Source organism: Phodopus roborovskii, unplaced genomic scaffold, assembly GCF_943737965.1.
Source record: "Phodopus roborovskii unplaced genomic scaffold, PHOROB, whole genome shotgun sequence".
NCBI classification, from domain to species: Eukaryota; Metazoa; Chordata; class Mammalia; order Rodentia; family Cricetidae; genus Phodopus; species Phodopus roborovskii.
This window is the reverse complement of record NW_026126407.1, coordinates 43846441-43865230: the sequence shown is the minus strand read 5'-3', so window position 1 is coordinate 43865230 and position 18790 is coordinate 43846441. Positions and strand designations below refer to the sequence as shown.

The window sequence follows — 18790 nt, the reverse complement described above, 5'->3', positions numbered from 1 at the left end:
AGCACTGGTAATAGATACAGACTCAGTACAATTGCATTTAGAAAGCAACAAGATGATGGATGGATTCAAGATCTGGCTGCTCACTAGGAAAAGGGGGCTGTGATTTTAGATAAGCAACTGCTAACTTTCTAGTTTTTGCTGGGAGTAGGGGGTGGATGGGTGGGTAGTATGTGGAGCGAGTGCATTTCTGAGTAACTTATAAATTGTTGACATGAGCATGGCCACATCCAGGATCCAGTGCCTCAGACACATAGGAAAGACAATGTTTTCTCTGGGTCAGGCTCAAGGAAATTGCCAGCACCCTCCCCTGGTCCATCTGCAGATGTTGACAGTGTATGCAGAAAATGTGCACCAAAACTTACAACCTGAGGCTGCTCACCTACAGTGACCACTACCAAAATTAGCCAACCTGCCCTCCTCCATAAGCTCTGTACAATAAACCCACCTCCCAATTCAGATGTATACAGTAAACACAACGAGTTTCTGCACTGCTACTGAGTCTCTATCAGAGTGCACGGCAATAAATCCCAGCTTATCTGTACATGTTTTTGTGTGTCTGTCCTTTCTTCATCCCACATTGCCCCAGTTAGGTCAATCTCTAAGCTGTGCAGGTCACAGCAATGGAGATCAATAAAGGCAGACCTTGAGGCAATTAAAATCCACTACTCTTTTGGTTTGGCATGAGAGTGAGGTACTCGTTTTTTTTGTTTTGTTTTGTTTTTGTTCTGTTTTTTGCTTGTTTGTTTAGGTATACTAGCCATTGACCATGGTGTGTTTTTCTGCAAGCTCCAAGAGCAGGCATTCAAGAGCTGGTATTACCAGCTCCTAAGCAGACAGTACACATAAAGAGACATTCTACTTCAGGACTTCATTTCATCTGCATAGAGTTTCATGAGGAAGGCTAAAGGGGAGGGGGAGGCTGAGTGCCACAAGGCAAGCTCTGCTTAGCAGGAACTGCTCCCTCCTCTCTGATCTTCCCTCCCCTCTCAGGTTCCTGGAGCTGCGATTCACCCTGCATAGGGTCCTATTCCCTCTATCAGGATCCCTGTGACGGCTGACATCATGTACAATCACGCACGCCCCCAAATCCTTCTGTTGAATTTTTGAACTTGCATATCTGGTGTATGTTCAAGGTGCCACTATTTAGACAAGGCTGTATGTATCTAAAGTGTGTGAAATCTCCCTCAGAGACCAAACACCTTGTTTTGCTCTCTTTGTGAATCCATGATGCACTTTTGAACATATTAAACTTTCTACTGTCACACCTCCCCACAATTCTGGTCCACTTGTGTAGCCCCAGGGAAAGAACTAAGGAAGAGGACAAGATAGAGGGAACAGTCAAGCTGCTGTTTCATCTGGCTTGGAGACCCAAAGCCACAGACATGTGTATATAAAATCCCTTCTTTAGTAAAACCCCCAGGTGTGTGGGGTGTTTTGAATAATTTTTAAAGGAAATGCCAAAGGCGGTCTTTCATCTTGTTCCTAATCAAGTATCAGTGACACAGGCTCAGATGTCATTTGGGAGAGATGGGAATGAACCACTCTGCTAAATGTAGAGCCATAAAGCATCTCTAATTGTAATTTTATAAAGTAAAGAAAACACCCAAGGAAGATGAAAACCACAGAAGCTAAAGCAAGTGGTTTCATCTTCTATGCAGATGGGGCATGGGGATATGATGTGCATTGTTGTGATAGTTGTCCCCTCAGTACAGTCCTATACCTGACCTACAGCAGGGATAGGAAAACATGTTGAAGAGCACCAAACTGAATTACACAAGCCATTAAGGGCACTTGCTAGATACTGGATGTTGAGTGTGCCTGCCATGACAGGAGGGAATAGGAAGACTGGAGATCTCCAGGCAGTACACAATGAGCAGAAGTATGCAAGTATTGTAGGGGTTGTAGGCAGATGGGAAAGGAAGCCTGCATAAGGAATCAGACTATCCTTAATGTCAATATCATATGACTAGGGGAAACACACACACACTCTCTTTCTCAAACACACACACACACACGCACACACTTTCCTCTTGGCCTAAGCCTGACGCCAGCATGCTACTCAGACTGACTGTTGCAGATGAGCTGCAGGCTCACACCTCTGTAAGCTCCCCACCCACATCTATCAGAGTGTGACACCCAGCACTTGGAACACGGGTGGGCAGGGAACAGTGAAAGAGACCAAACTCCTTCAGTGGGATTGGTGAAACACAATTTCAAGTGGAAAAGGAAGCACTTGTAGCAAAAAACATGGTACAGAAGGAAAAGATAGATTTTGATTTTTAAATGATTTGTGTTCTGAAAGCAGTTCTAAAAGTTAATAGCAGCAGGAGCCAGTGGCCAACTCCTTGAGTGCCCTCCCCATCCATGGTTCCCTCCAACGAGGTAGGCAATGTGGCTTTAGCCAGCCCACTGGGTGGAATGGATAGGTGTCACTATAGGCTAAGATGGATCTTTGTCACTCTACTTTGTCCTTCTGTCATCTTCCTGCTATGATGCATCAGGTACCAACTGATTTAACTTTCATGAGGACTGAAGGCCTATGACCTTCATCAAAGAGATACAACTTCACAGTGTTCAGCCCACTGAGATTTGAGGGGAAACTCATTACTCTAGAACCACATTGCTCAAAACCCTAAAACATCATAGATTGTATATCCTTGGGTCTCATTGTCAGAAAAATGCCTCAACTTTCTAGGCTCCAATTATCCTAAATGTAAGTCAAGGATGACAATACATAAGTCAAAGTACAAGAATATGACACATATTCCTGTTCTAAGCAGTACCTGATGCATAGCTGACTTTTAAAACACAGATTTTTTAAATGTGTGTGTACCTGAATGGGTTTTTGTGCACCATGTGTGCATGCCCAGGCACCTGTAGAAGCCAGAGGGCATTGAGCTCCCTGGAACTGGAGATATAGGTGGTGGTGAGTTATCTCTTCAGCCTGCATAGCTGATGTTCACTTGCTGTGACAGAATGTTGTTAGCACGGCTATTATGCTAGATTATTACAACCATACAACAGACACAGTAGATACTTTTTAAAAAGAAAATAGCCTATCTTGGTGTGTGTGTGTGTGTGTGTGTGTGTGTGTGTGTGTGTGTGTGTGTGCGCGCGCGCGCACAGTTTTGTTGATAAAGAAGCTCAGAGAAGCTGCTCATTCAATTCAAAGCAATACAGCAAGTAAGCCATTCAGCCAGGACCCAGAGACAAGGATATTCTAGACCAAAGTCCCTTATTCTCAGTGATATTCACAGTCACATTTTTCAGACATGAAACTGGAGGCAGAGGTACTTCTAACAGCAGAAAGAAGGTTTTAAATGCCTAGAGACCCTTCTGCCCTGCCAAAGCTATAGAGGTGTGATGATTAGAAATGCCTATGGTATTGGGCACAGATGTTCTTGCATCTTCCCCCAACACTCACCTTGCCAGTGTGCATTGTCATTTGAGAACATGGCAACTGTAGACACTTGGCAAAGGGCAGGGATGGGACTCAATGGACAACCAGATGTCTTGTGTGCTCCATTCTGCCTTTCCCAGAGGTTCTCAGTGAGAAGACCCAAAGATTGAAGCTAGAAGGAAGAAGAGCTTGCAGCTCCTAACCCATATGCTGCCTGCTTCTCTCTCCTTTGTTTTGGAGAAGTTAGCATCATGGATACTCAAAATCCTTACACTGACCAGATGGAACATAGATTGGCCTCAGACAGAATGATAGCATGCCGGAGAGGTTGGTTCTGCTCTGTCAGAGCCACTCCATGGGGGCAGATGGCTGGCTTTCCCACAGACACTTGCAAGCAGTCCAGGTGGATCTGACCACTTCTCCCCTCATACCCTCAGGCATGTTTGAGCTTGTATAGAAGAAAATGAAGATTAGTACCGTGGGTTCTCCTGCTGGAGTAAAGCACTAACAGGGACAGCCAAGCACAGTGGCCATAGCTACAGGACTCCTCCCTTCACACACCCAGGGTAATAACCCATATGATACTACCTAGTCTATATAACAGTTCAGTAGAACCCGGGAGAGCAGTCCTGCTTTAATGATGAGGAGAATAAGTCCATAAAAATTAAGTGAGTTTCTCAAGGACATGGGTTGAGTAAATCAAGGCTAAAGGAGATTCATTCATTCTCCACAAAACAATGTGGACAGGGTCTTATGTGGGTAGTTTAAGGATAACTTGGGGGACAAGAGACGGCAGTGGAAGATCTAAGTATGATCCAATTCTGTTACATTCAGGTATGAAAATATCACAGTGAAGCCTCTTGTGTTATGTAATTGATGTGTGTTTTTAAAGGGGCAGGGTCCTATGTAGTAAACCATCAGAAAGGATGGCTGCCAAGCATCCCAAACTATGTGGCTTCATGATGTGAGGCAAGAAAGGAGGAGAACCTCAAATGCTGTGCCTGATCAAATCCTGGTCTTCTCTGTGCACAGCATACAGACCTTTAGGAAAATGTTTTTTAATGGAGAAAAGACATCCAAATCCAGAATGGAGAGGACATACAGGTCAAGGGCTTCTAGTCACAGGAGTCTTGGTAAGTATCAAGTGCAAAGAGACATCCTTATTTCAAGAAATCTGAAAGTCAGAGAATAAGTTGGGATAATGCCAGAAGGAAAAATACACACAACTCTAACCCTGCTCAGTCTGACCTTGCACTGAGTCCTTTAAATGCCTTGACCATGTCAGAACCTTACAAGATCGAGTTTTGAGACAGGCATTATTTTTATTATTCCCAATTTATAGATAAGCTTACTGAGGACCAGAGAGGTTAAGAAAACAACCCTTGGTCACACAGCTGTTAAGTGAATGAGCCAGGATGAAAACTGTGGTCTAAGTGTGACCTATGAACTGGCACTGTCCACCCAACATTCTATCAGTTTTCCATAGGAGCCAATAAAATGATGTGTCAAAAGCTCAACAATGGGTTTTGAAGTCTTCCACCTCCTCTGCTTGGCAGGGATACAAATGTTCCAGACAGCAGGTACAAGTTGATACCACTGACAATACTCCAGGCAATTTTGCACATCTGGCAGTTAAATGAATGAAGCTCAAAGAAAATCACATTCCCGAGGCGTAGGACACTCCACAGGGTGAATGACAGGGATTTCATTACAGCTCAAATGGCAAAGAACAAAACTCACCTTATTTAGGTGTTGAAAGAAGAGATGCTCACAGAAGAGCAATGGACCGCAGGATATCCCTGTGAATTCAGACTTGATTCATTTTGAACTTGAGAACATGAGAACCTTAGGAGGCAAAGCTTCCCTCCTGGCTTCTTTTGTTAATGTGGTTCACCTAGCTGATACATCCTGGGAGAGGCATTGCCAGAAGCTTAGTGTAAGAGCTCACTGTTTTCATTTGTGAGCTAAGTAACCATTCTTTGCATACTCTGGAAAATGGATCCCCCATAGGATACTGGTTTTGAAGGAAAGTCTTTTGTATCTCTTTTTCAACTGTGATCAACTCCAGGGCTATGTTTCTGTTCGTTGGCATTAATGAGAGAACTTTTACGGAATTTAGACCTCATACGCACAGCAGGATAGGTGTACAGGAGATATCTAGGTTGCCTTGTGATTCTGTGAACCCTTAGGAACCCCCTCCTGGATCAGGAGATGGAGCTCCCATAAAGGAATTAGCCTCCTTTCACAAGACTGCTGCAATTGATGCCATATACCAAGTTTAGGGCCTTACTAGCACTCCATCTGTCCTCTGTGCTAAGCTAGGCCCCAGACAGTGATGGAAATTCTAAGCAGGACAGAAAAGCCAAGTAGCCTACTTTCTACGGCCTGTGCAGAGCCATCTATGTGCAGTGAGTGTTGTCCTTGCCATGTCTCAAACTCTCTCCATAATGGCACCCTCCAAAGTTCTGCTGAGGTCTGCTAGGACAGGAAGAGTTAGACATATCTCAGAACCTTCAAGGACAACCAAGGCATTTGGATATGGAATTGGAACTTTTCAAAGCACTGGAGTCTCCCTTGGAAAAGCCAGCGACATGTTAAACATAACTATGAGACACCATCTCCCTTTACTACATAAGTCATACATCTGTCTAAATGTTAGGAAGCAGCACACATGACCATGTTTTCTTCTAATCATTCCTTAACTTCAGGCAGATGATTCAGATAGCAATTGTGCATGTACCATGTTAACCAGACATTGGGGAGGAATTCATCTTTACAGCGGAGCGGTTCCTGAATATTTCTGTGATGATGAGGTAATTTGCGTAAATATTCAAGCTTTGCTCCTTGAATAAATTCCAGGTGGGTAACAGCTGATCCTCTGTAGTCTAAGGCCTCTTGTCTCTTTCACAGTTTGGTTCTGCTTTTAGATTTGACATCACGTGGACAGAGGAATTTAAAACCAGAAAGGGCTGGTCTTAGGGCACAGGGAGCAATGCTGTTTTATTTTGTTGTTGCTTTTCTTCATGAAAGAAAGAATGAAGAAAGAAGAAATCCAGGATTTCTGGATAGACAAAGCATTTATGTGAAACAAAATGCATGACTGGTTTAGTGTGATCCAAAACTGCAAATTTGCTGGAAAAGATGTGAGGAGGAATGTGAGCATCTAACCCTCACACTGTCATCCCTGGAAGGAGCTTTGGACCACCTGTGTCACAGACTGCAAACCAAAGAAGCCATGGCCCCTTCACAGTGACTATTAGATAACATGGCAGAACAGAGTCACTGACAACAACTGTGCTCAAATATCTCATTCCTCCATCTCCCCAAATTATCACTAAACAAAAAGAGCAAAGGACAGTTGATAGAATAAAGGGGAGAGAGAGGGTGTGTGTACAAAAGGATTCCATTCTACATCCAAGGAACAAACACAAGAGCTGGAAGCTATAGTAACCCTCCAAGAAGGGACTGTCCAGAGTCTGAAGCGCCTTTTCATGTGGCACCTTTCATGCCTCACATTTGATCACGTAGATGCATTACCTATTCAAGAATAATTTGTACTTGTTCTAAAAGCTCAAAAATGCTGCTAATTCCTACTTAATCAGACTCACTGAGATGGGCCCAGAAATTTGCATTTCAACAAGCTCTCCAGTTTATTCTGACACACTTGAGATCTGGAGAACTGCTCAGCTAAAGGTTCTTTCTATTTAAAGAAACTTTGCCCACCTCCCTCCAAGCAAAAGACAGCAGTAACAGATGATACAGGGAAAACTGGCACTCAGCAGATAATGCCAAACTTCTCAACTCATTAAATTGTCTCAAGAAAAAAATGAGCAATGAAGTTTAAGCTTTCTTAAAATCAATGCAGTCTAATATCTAAACTGTTCACCATTTTTTTGTTTGTTTGGTTTTGGTTTTGGTTTTACAGCTGTGGAGGAAGAACCCTGCCAGAAAAGAGACGCTATAATGCCTGATAGGTTTGCTCTCTAGCCCCAGCTTTCCAGAGAGGACCCATGCAGCAGGAGGCCCCTGATCACCTTGCTTTTTGAAGAGGTTGCTCTGCACAATCTCATTCATTGACTGAACCTTCTGCTTCTGCAACTTCACAGGAGGGATACAGGTGTAGAACTCATACAGGAGCTGGCTGAAGACAAGAAAAATAGGAGTTGGCAGAGGTTAGAACCACGCCACCAGCCTCATGGCATTGAGGCTCCCACTTGGGCAGTTAGTGCTCTAGGACCAGAGTAGGCATCACTGTACCTTGCTTGCACTTCCAGGCCCTGGCAGAGCACCAGGTGCGCAGTGAACCTTCAGTGAACATGCTGATGTTAACATTGAATAGTCATAGCACCCAAACTGATGTGAAAATAACATCAATAACCCCAAGAATGTACTGTGTGCTTTACACATACATTCAACCCATGTCACAAGCCTTCTAACACTATGATATTAGGGAAAAGTATCCTGATTTTTATGTTACCTATTTATTACTTGGGGGAGGAAAGTTGAGACAACTGGTTTTGAACCCATGATCCTTCTATTCTGCCTGAGTGCTGAGATTACTGGGGAGAATGCTACATCAGGCTGATAAGCATGGCAAACTAAGGTTAGAAAGGTCAGCTAACTTTCCCAAGGTCATGCATGCCGGTAAGGCAACAACAAAACAATCACTGAAAACCAGGTTCTGACTTTTCCACTGTATCCTTTTTATGAATGGCACTTTAACCTACTAGCTACTAAGCTGCATGACTAAAGCATCTTATTTTAAAAATGCCTTACACCTGGTAATCCTTTATAGCAAATCTCAAGTTCAAAAGGGGGTTCTTAGTATTTTTCAGAAGGCTATGACAAAGTTGTGGGGTTGGAACCGATGCAGGACTTCGGAAAGGAGAGAGCTCTTTTCTCACTAGAGATTTAACAGTCCCTCTCCATGAAATATACTTCCTATCAGCTCTTTGTAGTCATTCACCCCCAAGTAGACATTTATATAGTGTGTAGTGGCAATAGCTAGACTTGGTGACTATTGGCATGACATATTCTAACTAAGGTCAATATATGACACAAAACAAATAAGTCAGTAAAAATGCCAATAGCTACAATGCGTGTAGAGTTTCAAACAATAATGGTAAGGGGTGCAAGAAGGATGTAGGGAGTGGGAGGAATTTAATTTATTTCTAATAGGCAGAGGTAGTTTTCCCCAGATAGATTAACACTTGAGGCCTAAAGACTGAGGAGCTGCACTGTATAGAAAGGGAAAAGGAAAAGATGATTTTAAAAACAAGCAAACAAACAGCAACAAAAATCAAAACCTATTGGTGCTGTCCAGCCAGGGCTTGAATGCAGTTCAAAACCCAGCACCTGTGTGTAACTTCTCAATTCCAATCATTCGTTACACTAATGGTAGCAAACTGCAGGAAGGACACACAGGAATGCTTCTAAATCTGAGCATGTTTCCATGTCAAAAGTGTTTTGTGTCATTTGTGTCATCTGGTATGCTATCTGGGAATTTCAGTGGATTTAAGAAAAAGTAAGAGGTCAGACTCAGATGTCCCATTGCCACAGCGTAATCTCATTAAAATCATTTGTCTACCCATGACATGGATGGAGCTGAAAAGGAGAGAGAGAGGAGAGAGCAGAATGAAGCCAGTCGCCATGGTCTCTTTCCCATTTGCAGCTATGGGATTTACCAAATGTTGGGGACTTCAGACAAGCAACCCATAGGCCCATGTGCTGTGCAGTGTTCTGTCTTTAACAAACCTGCGTGTTCAGGTCACATTCTATATCTTCAGAGAAGGATGATGCTTTCATTACATACCGGTTATCATCGAAACCTGGCATAATGAAACCAAAAACTCACCCTAAGACCCCTGAGCAAGTCTCCCACTGTGTCCCCTCCCAGACCTGAAACTGAGAGCTTGTACCAAATCCCCCAGGAGGGCCCTGCTTTTACTTCAATCCCTAGTGTGACTGCAGAGCTGGGGAGAGAACATCACAAGCTCTCACCTGAGCAACTTTGCATCAAAGACTGTTTCCACATCCTGAAGGACAGACGGGATGTATTTCAAAGCCGCCACCTGGGTGGAACATGAAATAAACATGAGTGATTCCCATATCCAACATCTCTGTGCTGTTGAGGTAGACACTCTGTGACATGACGCAGATCTGAGAATGACCCTGTATCCCAGACACTTCTGTAATCACTCAAGGCTGCAGGGGGTATGGGCTTCTTTGTGTACACAAGAGAAATCACAGGCAGGGAAGATGGCTTAGCTACAAATATAAGGAGTGGAGTTCAGGTCCCCAACACATATGGAAAAGCCAGGCAAGGCAGCACAAAATGCCCTAGTTCTGAGAACCTGGAGACAAGGAGATGCCAGAATCTCACTGTCTAGACCACCAGTAAGCTCTTACTTTCATTGAGACACTCTGTTCTAATGATAAAACACTAATCAAAAATTACTTAAAGTGTTTGTTATCCTTACTAGTTACAGTGTATCATTGAAAGTCAAGCAGGAACTTGAACCTGAAACCATGGACAGATGATGCTTGTTGACTCACCCACAGACTCAGGATTAGCTGGCTTTCTTTCATAGTCCAGAAGCACCTGCCCAGGGAATGGTTCCGTCTACAGGGGGGCTGGACTCTCCTATATCAGTCAACAATCAAAACTACCCACAGAGAATCTGATCTGGGCAATTCCTCAATTAAGACTTCCTGTCTCAGCTGACTCTCAGTGTGTCAAACTCACGATTACAGTTAACTGGAATGAACCCTGTCACAAAATTAAGGCAAAGAATGAAAGAGGAAGCCACCGATTGACAACTCCTGACCTCCACAAGTGCTCTGACACAAGCACCTACACATGAACACACATGCACTTGACCAGGGAAATCACAACTGTACCTTCAAAAGGGCAGTAGCATGTGAATAAAATGTTGGAAGCACCTTGGCTCTGTGGTTGGATTCTGATTCCACATCTTGTTAGTCATGTGGCTTTGGACAAAAACATCTTTACTCTCTCAATTTCTGTATATATGTGAGACATCAAAGCAGAGCATATTTGTGGTGCTTAATAATGGATACCTTTCTTATAAGAGGTTATGCTGAATTCATTTGCTGGTGGCTAGGGTGATTTGAATTGAGTGATTTATATTTTCTCTCTGTGGTCACTATAGTGGACAGAAGGCAGTGCACATGTCAATAATAGTATGCTTTGTCCCCACGGCTGGGCTAAGAAAACTAAACAGTAAGACGGATTTTCTTTTCCTCTCTTTATCCAGAGGTATGAGGCACTCCCCATCCCCTGGAAGGAATACAGTTTGCTTAGCAGTGGGCAACCCACAGTTTCAGCAGGAACCATAAGTCACATGGTGGGAACATAATGACTAAGGGTCTAATGGAAGTGTGTGTTTTTATTTTATTTTCTCTGTGCTCTCTGTGATACCAATATGTATCATCCTTGTGCAATCAGTGTAAAATAAACATAGTGGAGAATATTTTCTTCAAGAATATCTTGGGATGGGAAAAATGGTTGAATAGATAGATACACTACCATACCTGATGACCTGAGTTCCATTCCCTGGATCTACATAGTGGAAGACAAGAATAGACTCCCACAAGTTGTCCTCTGACACCCACACTTGTGTCAAGGTATGTGCACTCACATGCACACAAATAAAAATACGATTTAAAAAAAAATCTTATCTCTAGATATATATACAAAGGAGTTGCTTAAATAATGACTGAATTTTCCCTGAGAATTTATAATGGGGCAAATACTGTGCTGAACACTGTAAATATATTATCTTCTTAATCACAGCCCTACAGGGGTTATGGGATTTTCAAAGACAAGGAAGCCTGGTCACATCAGGTTTCAGCAATTAGCTACAGATTACTATGGAGTCAGGGTTTAGGCTCAGGCAGCTGCTCTGGGAGCCACTCCTGTGAACCCTAAATGGCCTGGCCACCTTACCTACACAATAGCCCTTCTCCAGCCCTTCAACATTTTCTCCCTGATTACAATTTCTAAAAGTCAGTACTACATTTTTGTTGTAAAAGAAAATCACTCTGGGATCGATATGTAAAATAAAAGAAAAAAAGAAAAGAAAAAAAGAAAATCACACAAAATAAGGGTGAAAACTATCCCTCAAACCCCCATCATCACCTCAGCTTCAGTCCCTGTGCCCCAGAAGAAGACACTGTTAACATCACAATGAGTTTTCTTCTGCACTGGAATATGTGTGTACATGGACATGTATGTGTTTGTATACACATGTGTATATATTGAATTCAACTTGGTTTTGTGAATATTTTCCACTAGATCCTTAGCATGTCTCCTGGAGCACATTCTCTTAATTTCTGAACCCACCCCCCAGTCAGCAATGCCCAATGGGTACACCATGCTTCCTTTACCTTACCCTGCTTGTGGTTCCTAATCATAAAAAACACACCAAGGAAACAGTTAATATTTGAAAACATATACACAATCCTATAAGGATTCCTATAGAACAGATAGCTTAAAGACAAATTAGCGCATCAAATTTCATATACATATAAATTTTAGATCTTGCAAAATGATCTTGAAAGAGGCAGTAAGCAATTTCCCTTTACTGCTTTTCGATTTCCCCAAGTCCTTGCTAACACTGAATACACAATCTTTGTAATTTTTGTCAATGTGATGAACAGCTCGGCACTGTAATTTTGAAGTCTTTGGTTACTAGCGCTGTCAGCCATCTTTTCTACACTTAATGAATACTGGTATTTACTAACTTACTTGTTCATATCTTTTTTCTCATTCTTTCAGATGATCCTTTTTCTTACTTGACTACAGAATTCTCTATGCATCAACAATGGCCTTTTCTCAGTACCACATTTTGCAGTTTTCTGTTGCTTTTCCTGTTGTCTGATGAGTGTATTTTAGCTTTATTTATCATATCTTTTATTGCACAAAGATATTTTAATTTGCTTGTTGTCATGCATGTGTCATGCATGTGTTAGACCGTCTTCATTATATTTGTTGAATCTGGGGTCTAGAGATTATGCTTTCAGCTCTAAATCATAAGAGGAAACTGCCAATGTTTTAAACTACGTCTTAATGGGCCCACATACTCAAAATGGTGTAAGGTATTCTACAGAGAAAAGGGAAGTTTGTGATCAATCCATTTCAAGAAATAGTGGTTGAGATAACTATAAACCAGGGATATTGTTCTTGTTGTTTTCAACAGCTACAGAGCTTTCTAGGGTTTTAATGTGCTCTGAATCGTCATGACGTCCCTCCAGGCAGTTATAAGCACACAAAATATAACAACCTAGTTGGTCAAGGACATTCTTGATCAGGAAGCACCAAAAAGAGGTAGGTAAATTCAGTGTCCTCAGGACCCAGTGATGGGGATGTGAGCACAGTGGGTTGGAAGTGACGAGTTGCTTACTAAGTTGTTATGACATTGTGTTAGCAAATGACCCATCTGCAGGTCACATTCTCTCAAAGTATAAAGAGATCCTCAAACTGTGGCTGTGACACATTCTAAGCACATCAAGAGAACGGTTTCTTTCTTCCCTATTGGGTCAAAGAACATAGAACCCACAGAGGCCTGAACACTGATCCCATCTCTGCAACTGGTGCCTGCATGAGACTGGGTCCATTTCACGTGTTCCAGCCTCAACATCATCAGGTGAGAAAAAGGAGGGTGATGTCATATAAAGCACATCATTATGATGTTTATCACACCAGCCCTGCTAAGGTAAAACAAATCTCCCCACATCACATCTCCCATGTGTTGCCCTTGCTCTCAAGTGCCTAGGTACAGTACAATGTGATTTATCATAGTTAAGACATAAAACTTAAAGCCAGAATGAGAGTGTCTAATGGTCTGGCTTTTGGGAGCTAAGCCTCACTGCAGAGCTGTGAAGTCATTCAACAGTGTCTGCATCTCCAGGAAGTGACACAAACCCAAACATCTATAACACAGGAGCTCTCTCAGAAGCTGAAAGGTTTATCACAGAAGGAACCCACCTTCTGAGCTCCCAGCTCTGGGCTGGTAAGAAACTTAAACAGGCAGCATAGCTGCCACCTCCCATTCAGAGGATAGTTTTTAACACAACAGGAAGTTAGGAAAGCTCATCTGATCCAGTCAGTCCCACCAAGAAAAGCCAAGCCTATAGTTCTCTTCTTGGGTGAGAAGAACCTATTTGAGAAATTGGTCAAGGCTACTGTGGCGGTTTGAAAGAAAATGTCCCCTCCCAAAGGGAGTGGCACTAATGGGAGGTGTGGCCTTGTTGGACTAGGTGTGTTTTCATTGGAGGAAGTGTGTTGCCGTGGAGGCGGGCTTTGAGGTCTCATCTATGTTCAAGATACTGCCGAATGTCTCAGTCCACTCCTATTGCCTCCTGATCAAGATATAATCAGCACCATGTCTGCCTGCATGCTGCCATGCTTCTCACCATAATGATAATGGACCAAACCTCTGAAACCACAAGCTGCTACTTCAATGAAATATTTCCCTTTATAAGAGTTGCCATGGTCATGGTGTCTCTTTACAGCAATAGAAACCTAACTAAGACAGCTATCTTCCAACCTAGCACTAACCACAAGATCCCCGTTTATGGTCTTCCCTTGAAATACCTGAGCTGACTACAGCAGGACCTAGGAAGGAACATGTCAGTCACACAACTTATTGGAGACCTCTACTTTTTGCATATCTGAGACCAGGAAACTGAATCAATCTGGCTTTGTAGACCTGCTAGTGGCCCAGAAATGGTACAATTTAACTGTAACTCTTGCTGCTGCTTCTCTTACGTCTACTGTTACACATCAAATGTTATTGTAGAGTTTTTCCTTTTATTTCATAGTATATGTTCCATATGACTCATGTCATAATATACCAACCACTACTGGAAAGTCCCTATGTACCAAATACCTTACATGTAATAATATCCTGTTTATTTATTTTTTTTTTACTATTCTGAGCAGAAGAGTACTGTCATCCCAGTACTTCGATGAGGAAATTGTGCTATGTAGATGTTAAAAATTTTGACAGAAGCCATCTAGTAACAAGACAGCAGAGCATGTGTCCCAAATGGCCCAGCTGACTCTTAACCAGCATGCTCTCCTACTGCCCTCCATGCTGAATGAAAGGCATTTTGTCTTGGCAAACTAGAGCATTTCTGTAGGGTACAGAAGTCTTATCTTGGAAAGAACTGTATTAAAACCATCTCACTATTTTGTCCTTTTTATTTCTTGAACAGAAGTACAGTTTTACTGACATTCCTTAAGTCAAGGACCCTCCTCAGTACCTGTGTATATAGTCAAAAGAACAGCCATCTGGAAAACTTTAGCCAGATGAGTAAGCAGTCTCAAGACAACAATTGAATTTCCTTCCTTCCTCTGTCAAAGGCCAGGTGCAACCCTTGTGAAGAGACCCCAACTTAATGTCTGTCTCTCCCAGCCAAAATGCATAGGAGGATGCTGGAAATCAGTACTGTCTAGATCAGTGATTCTCAACCTTCCTATGGCTGTGACCCTTTAATACAGTTCCTCACATTGTGGTATCCCAACTATAAAATTATTTTCATTGCTACTTCATAACTGTAACTTTACTAGCTTTATGAATTGTAATGTAAATACCTTATATGCAGGATATCTGATGTGACCCCCAAAGGGGTCAAGACCCACAGGTTAATAACCACTGGCCTAGATGGACATGACCAAAGCTAACCACCTTGGCCTTGGAGTACACAGTGAAAACAAAACCAAACAATTGATCTCCAAACTCTGAGGGGCTTGTATGTTGAGTGTTTCCAGGTATAAATTCTACCCCTGCCTCTGCCAAATGGCCATCATTGCTACCAACAGATGCAGACTTATTTCCAAATAGGGCATGTGTATGAGGAATACACAATTACAAAACAAAGATTGACATCTTTCTTATCCCATTGCCACAGGTGTTTCAAGCAAGCACTGGTCTCTCCATGCCAAGTTTCAAACCTTTTAATTTAGCCAGAAGACAGTCAGTCAAGGTCTGTGGAAACAGGAGACACATTGTCACAGGACTCCCACAGCATGGCCACATGAAGGTAGATTCCTTAGAGATACTGAATTGTCTTGGATGAAAGCAGATGCACTACTAAGTTCTTCATTGCTGCAGCCTGTGCTGAATCCAGGCTGTGTACAATTAAAGCTAAGGCTCCTGGTCACCACTGAATCATGACCAAACACCTACGTCTGTTCACTTCCTGGTTTAGGCACTGAGAAAGGGACCAGAGAACTCTTGAACATTTTTCCATCTTTTCTGCAACTCAATATCATGTTGGTCCCCGAGGTTGGCAGGAAGCCATAGGACTCAGTGCTTAAAGTAGAAGGATATGGGTTAATGATACATCTCAGAGATCGATTTCTTGCCTAATATGGGCAAGACCAAGGATTTGGTCCTTAGCATAGTGGGGCCGCAGGGGAGAAGTAGAAGCAACCAAAGCCACAGCAACAGGATGAAAAGGCAGGCAAGGCTGTCTGCCCTCAGGTTCAACAGAAGTCGACAGCTTTATTCTGTGCTCCTGTAACCTAGCCAGAAAAATGAAGAAAAGACAGTTGCCTAACCATTTAGTGTTGGTGTGAAGATTACATTAAAACAAAACAAACATAAAACACAGATAGTATCACTACAGCTTTTTGGTTGGGACAACATTTCATAACTACTTGCCACAGAATCTATCATTCCCAAACATTACCCCAAATATGGAATATGAGATTGAAGAAACAGGACAAGATTAAATAACCACTAATCAATTGAAGATCTGAAGGAAAATCCCTGTTTTTTGCTGTTAATACAGAATCTCATCTCCCTTGTCCTGGGAATTCAGGCTGTAATCAGTGAGCCACATCTCAGGAATGGGCTATGTTTTGTCCCCAGTTATTCTAGACATTTTGGGCATTTTATGTCAATTAAAAGGGAAAGTAGAGCTATTCTAAAGTAGCTCCACTTCATGACTGGATATTTGCCCATATTTCTCTTTTACAGCTTTCATCTGCCTTTTTCTAAATGATCTGGTTCTTTAGTGAACCTATTCAACACTACTATGGATGGGGACAAGAAATCAAACTCAACTCTTCCACTGTTTCTGTTCAAATCCAAGAACAAGTTTTTTCATGGCTGTAGTTGAGTTACTCAACCTCTCTGAGTCTCCCTTTCCTTGTAAAAACAAAAATAGAGTATTTATATTACAAGGTGTTGTTGCAATTATTAAAGGAGCTAACAATATCTATAAAGTTTCTACTCAATAATGTGGCATGCAATAATTGATAAAACACAAAAGAAACAGACTAAATACAATAGGAAGACAGGAGCCAGTTTTTACCCTTTCATTCATTTTACCAATAGGTGTTTGAACATTTACTGTTTCCAGCTGCTGGTAAGTTTCCCAGCCCTTCTGGAAATTCCAACAGCTGTCAGCATGAGTGTCAGAGAGAATGGAAGAGAGCATGGCATTGCAATCCAGCTATTCACTTAATTCTGCTGGTACCATCAAAATGAACAATATACTAAATTTAGAGAAGAAGATGACAAATTGTTTGTTCAATTATCACCATATTCCCTTCACTCACAGTGCAGCTACATGTAGATCACGAGTAAGTGTACTATGGAGCCTGTCAATCTGCTCAGTTTTATCAACCCTTAGGACACAGCTTATGCACACAGAAATTTCTGAACACATGGCTTATTATTGAAAACACTCAGAAGCCTTTGATTCAAAGCATTTCTGTGGTATAGAGAACATTGACTTGGCATCAGGAGGCCTCAATGGCTTTAAATTCTAGCTCCACCACTTTGGGCAGGTCTAATATAGAGCAGACTTATTAATTTATCAGCCTCTATGAGTACTGGGGACCATGGTTCCCCACAGACTTCTGGTTAGATTAAGAACACTGTATGTGAAGAGCCCAACTCTACAGCAGGCATATATTAGGCACTCAAGGCATTTGCATTGTTATTTCTACTCTGAACAGCTGGCTTTAATGTCATGATTTTGAGTGAGTTGTTGCCATGCCAACAAAGAATAAAGAAAACCACAGAAAATACCTCACAAAGCCAGAGAGCCTTAAGCACAAGAAAATAACTTGCTTAGGTCCTAGAACTCACAATTGACAAAGCCAAGATTTGAACTAGACCTCCTTCACTTATAACTAAAGCAATCATGAACAAGGGCTTCTGCCGTAAGTGTCTACCTGGATGAAAGTGCTTAGTTTGAACTAGGAATGTCAACAATGAGCATCCTCACACTATGATGTAGACTTGCCCATAGCCCAATAGGATAGAAGCAATTTCTCAATTGAAATTCCCTCTTCCTAGATTAGTCAATTTATGTCAAGTTGACCAAAACTGGCCAGCACAATGACTAGCAATTATTTGTTAAATTAATTTAATTTCTAAATGATGTAACAAGCCTGTGTCTGGCATTTCCCACAGATTACTTCCTTTAATCCTACAAACTATCCTCACAGTTTGACTTCTTATTTTACAGAAGGAAAAATAAAGGCTTAGTAAATGAGGTGATATGCTTAACACTGAGGCTAACACTCCCATGTGTGGAAGATTGACTTCCCACTCAGGCTTCTCAGGGTCAAAGTCACAGCTCTCCCTCCTACTGTGAAGGTCATCCACTGTAGAAGATTCCTTGAATAGGGTTTGCCGGCATGAATTTGACCTCATGTGTTTGGCCCATTCCTCACACTATATAACAGGCTTATATTGTCTTTCAATGGTACCGCTCTTAATATTTGACACGACTAAGTCCCCCCGATAACTTTTCAGGAGCCATATAAATCGGTGGAAAGTACCTTTGACTTTATGCAAATGCCCAAAGCTAAATTTGGCCTTTGGAGCAAATTTTAAAATGAGATAAAGCCCCTTCAAATGGCTCAGGGGTGGAAGTCTTGAGAAGAAACCAGCATCACCAGGGAAAGTGAGGCTTTTCTAACAGTTTACCCAGACAATAAGAACCGGACCAAAATGACTTATGCACAAACTGTAGCAATCGCATTAGTTCTACACAGTTGTACAGCATTTTATAATCTGTTCTTTTGCAGAGATTGTTTCTTGCATCTTCCTCAAAGAGTGCAGCTCTATACATAAAGAAACAGAGGCTGAGAAGTTGTGTGATTTACATAATAAGTAGTCCATGAAGTCCATAAAGAACATTCCCCTAATCCAGGCTCCTGATGCAGTGAGCACTCCCGCCTCACTGTTCCTTGACTGCATCATTTCCTTCTTCCTTCTTTCCCAACCCTCATACTCCCTCTCTCCCCTTTCCTTTTCTTCCCTCACAAAATGCCTGCAGTTCGTCACAGGGAATCAGGGGCAGATACTTAACAAAATAGCTCTAGGATGGCCTCCTCTCTCT

The 18790-nt window shown here is 42.1% G+C and overlaps 1 protein-coding gene across 1 annotated transcript in view; it reads right to left on the bottom strand.

Annotated features, from left to right (window-relative positions):
* The window catches only part of Dock2 (dedicator of cytokinesis 2), a 391208-nt gene that overhangs the window by 258658 nt on the left and 113760 nt on the right, over positions 1-18790 (bottom strand). The window contains exons 24-25 of the mRNA XM_051180962.1: positions 9401-9471; positions 7435-7541 (exon numbers count right to left, since the gene is read on the bottom strand). Of these exons, the coding sequence (XP_051036919.1) occupies positions 7435-7541; positions 9401-9471 (178 nt within the window). The remainder of the gene's footprint in view (positions 1-7434; positions 7542-9400; positions 9472-18790) is intronic.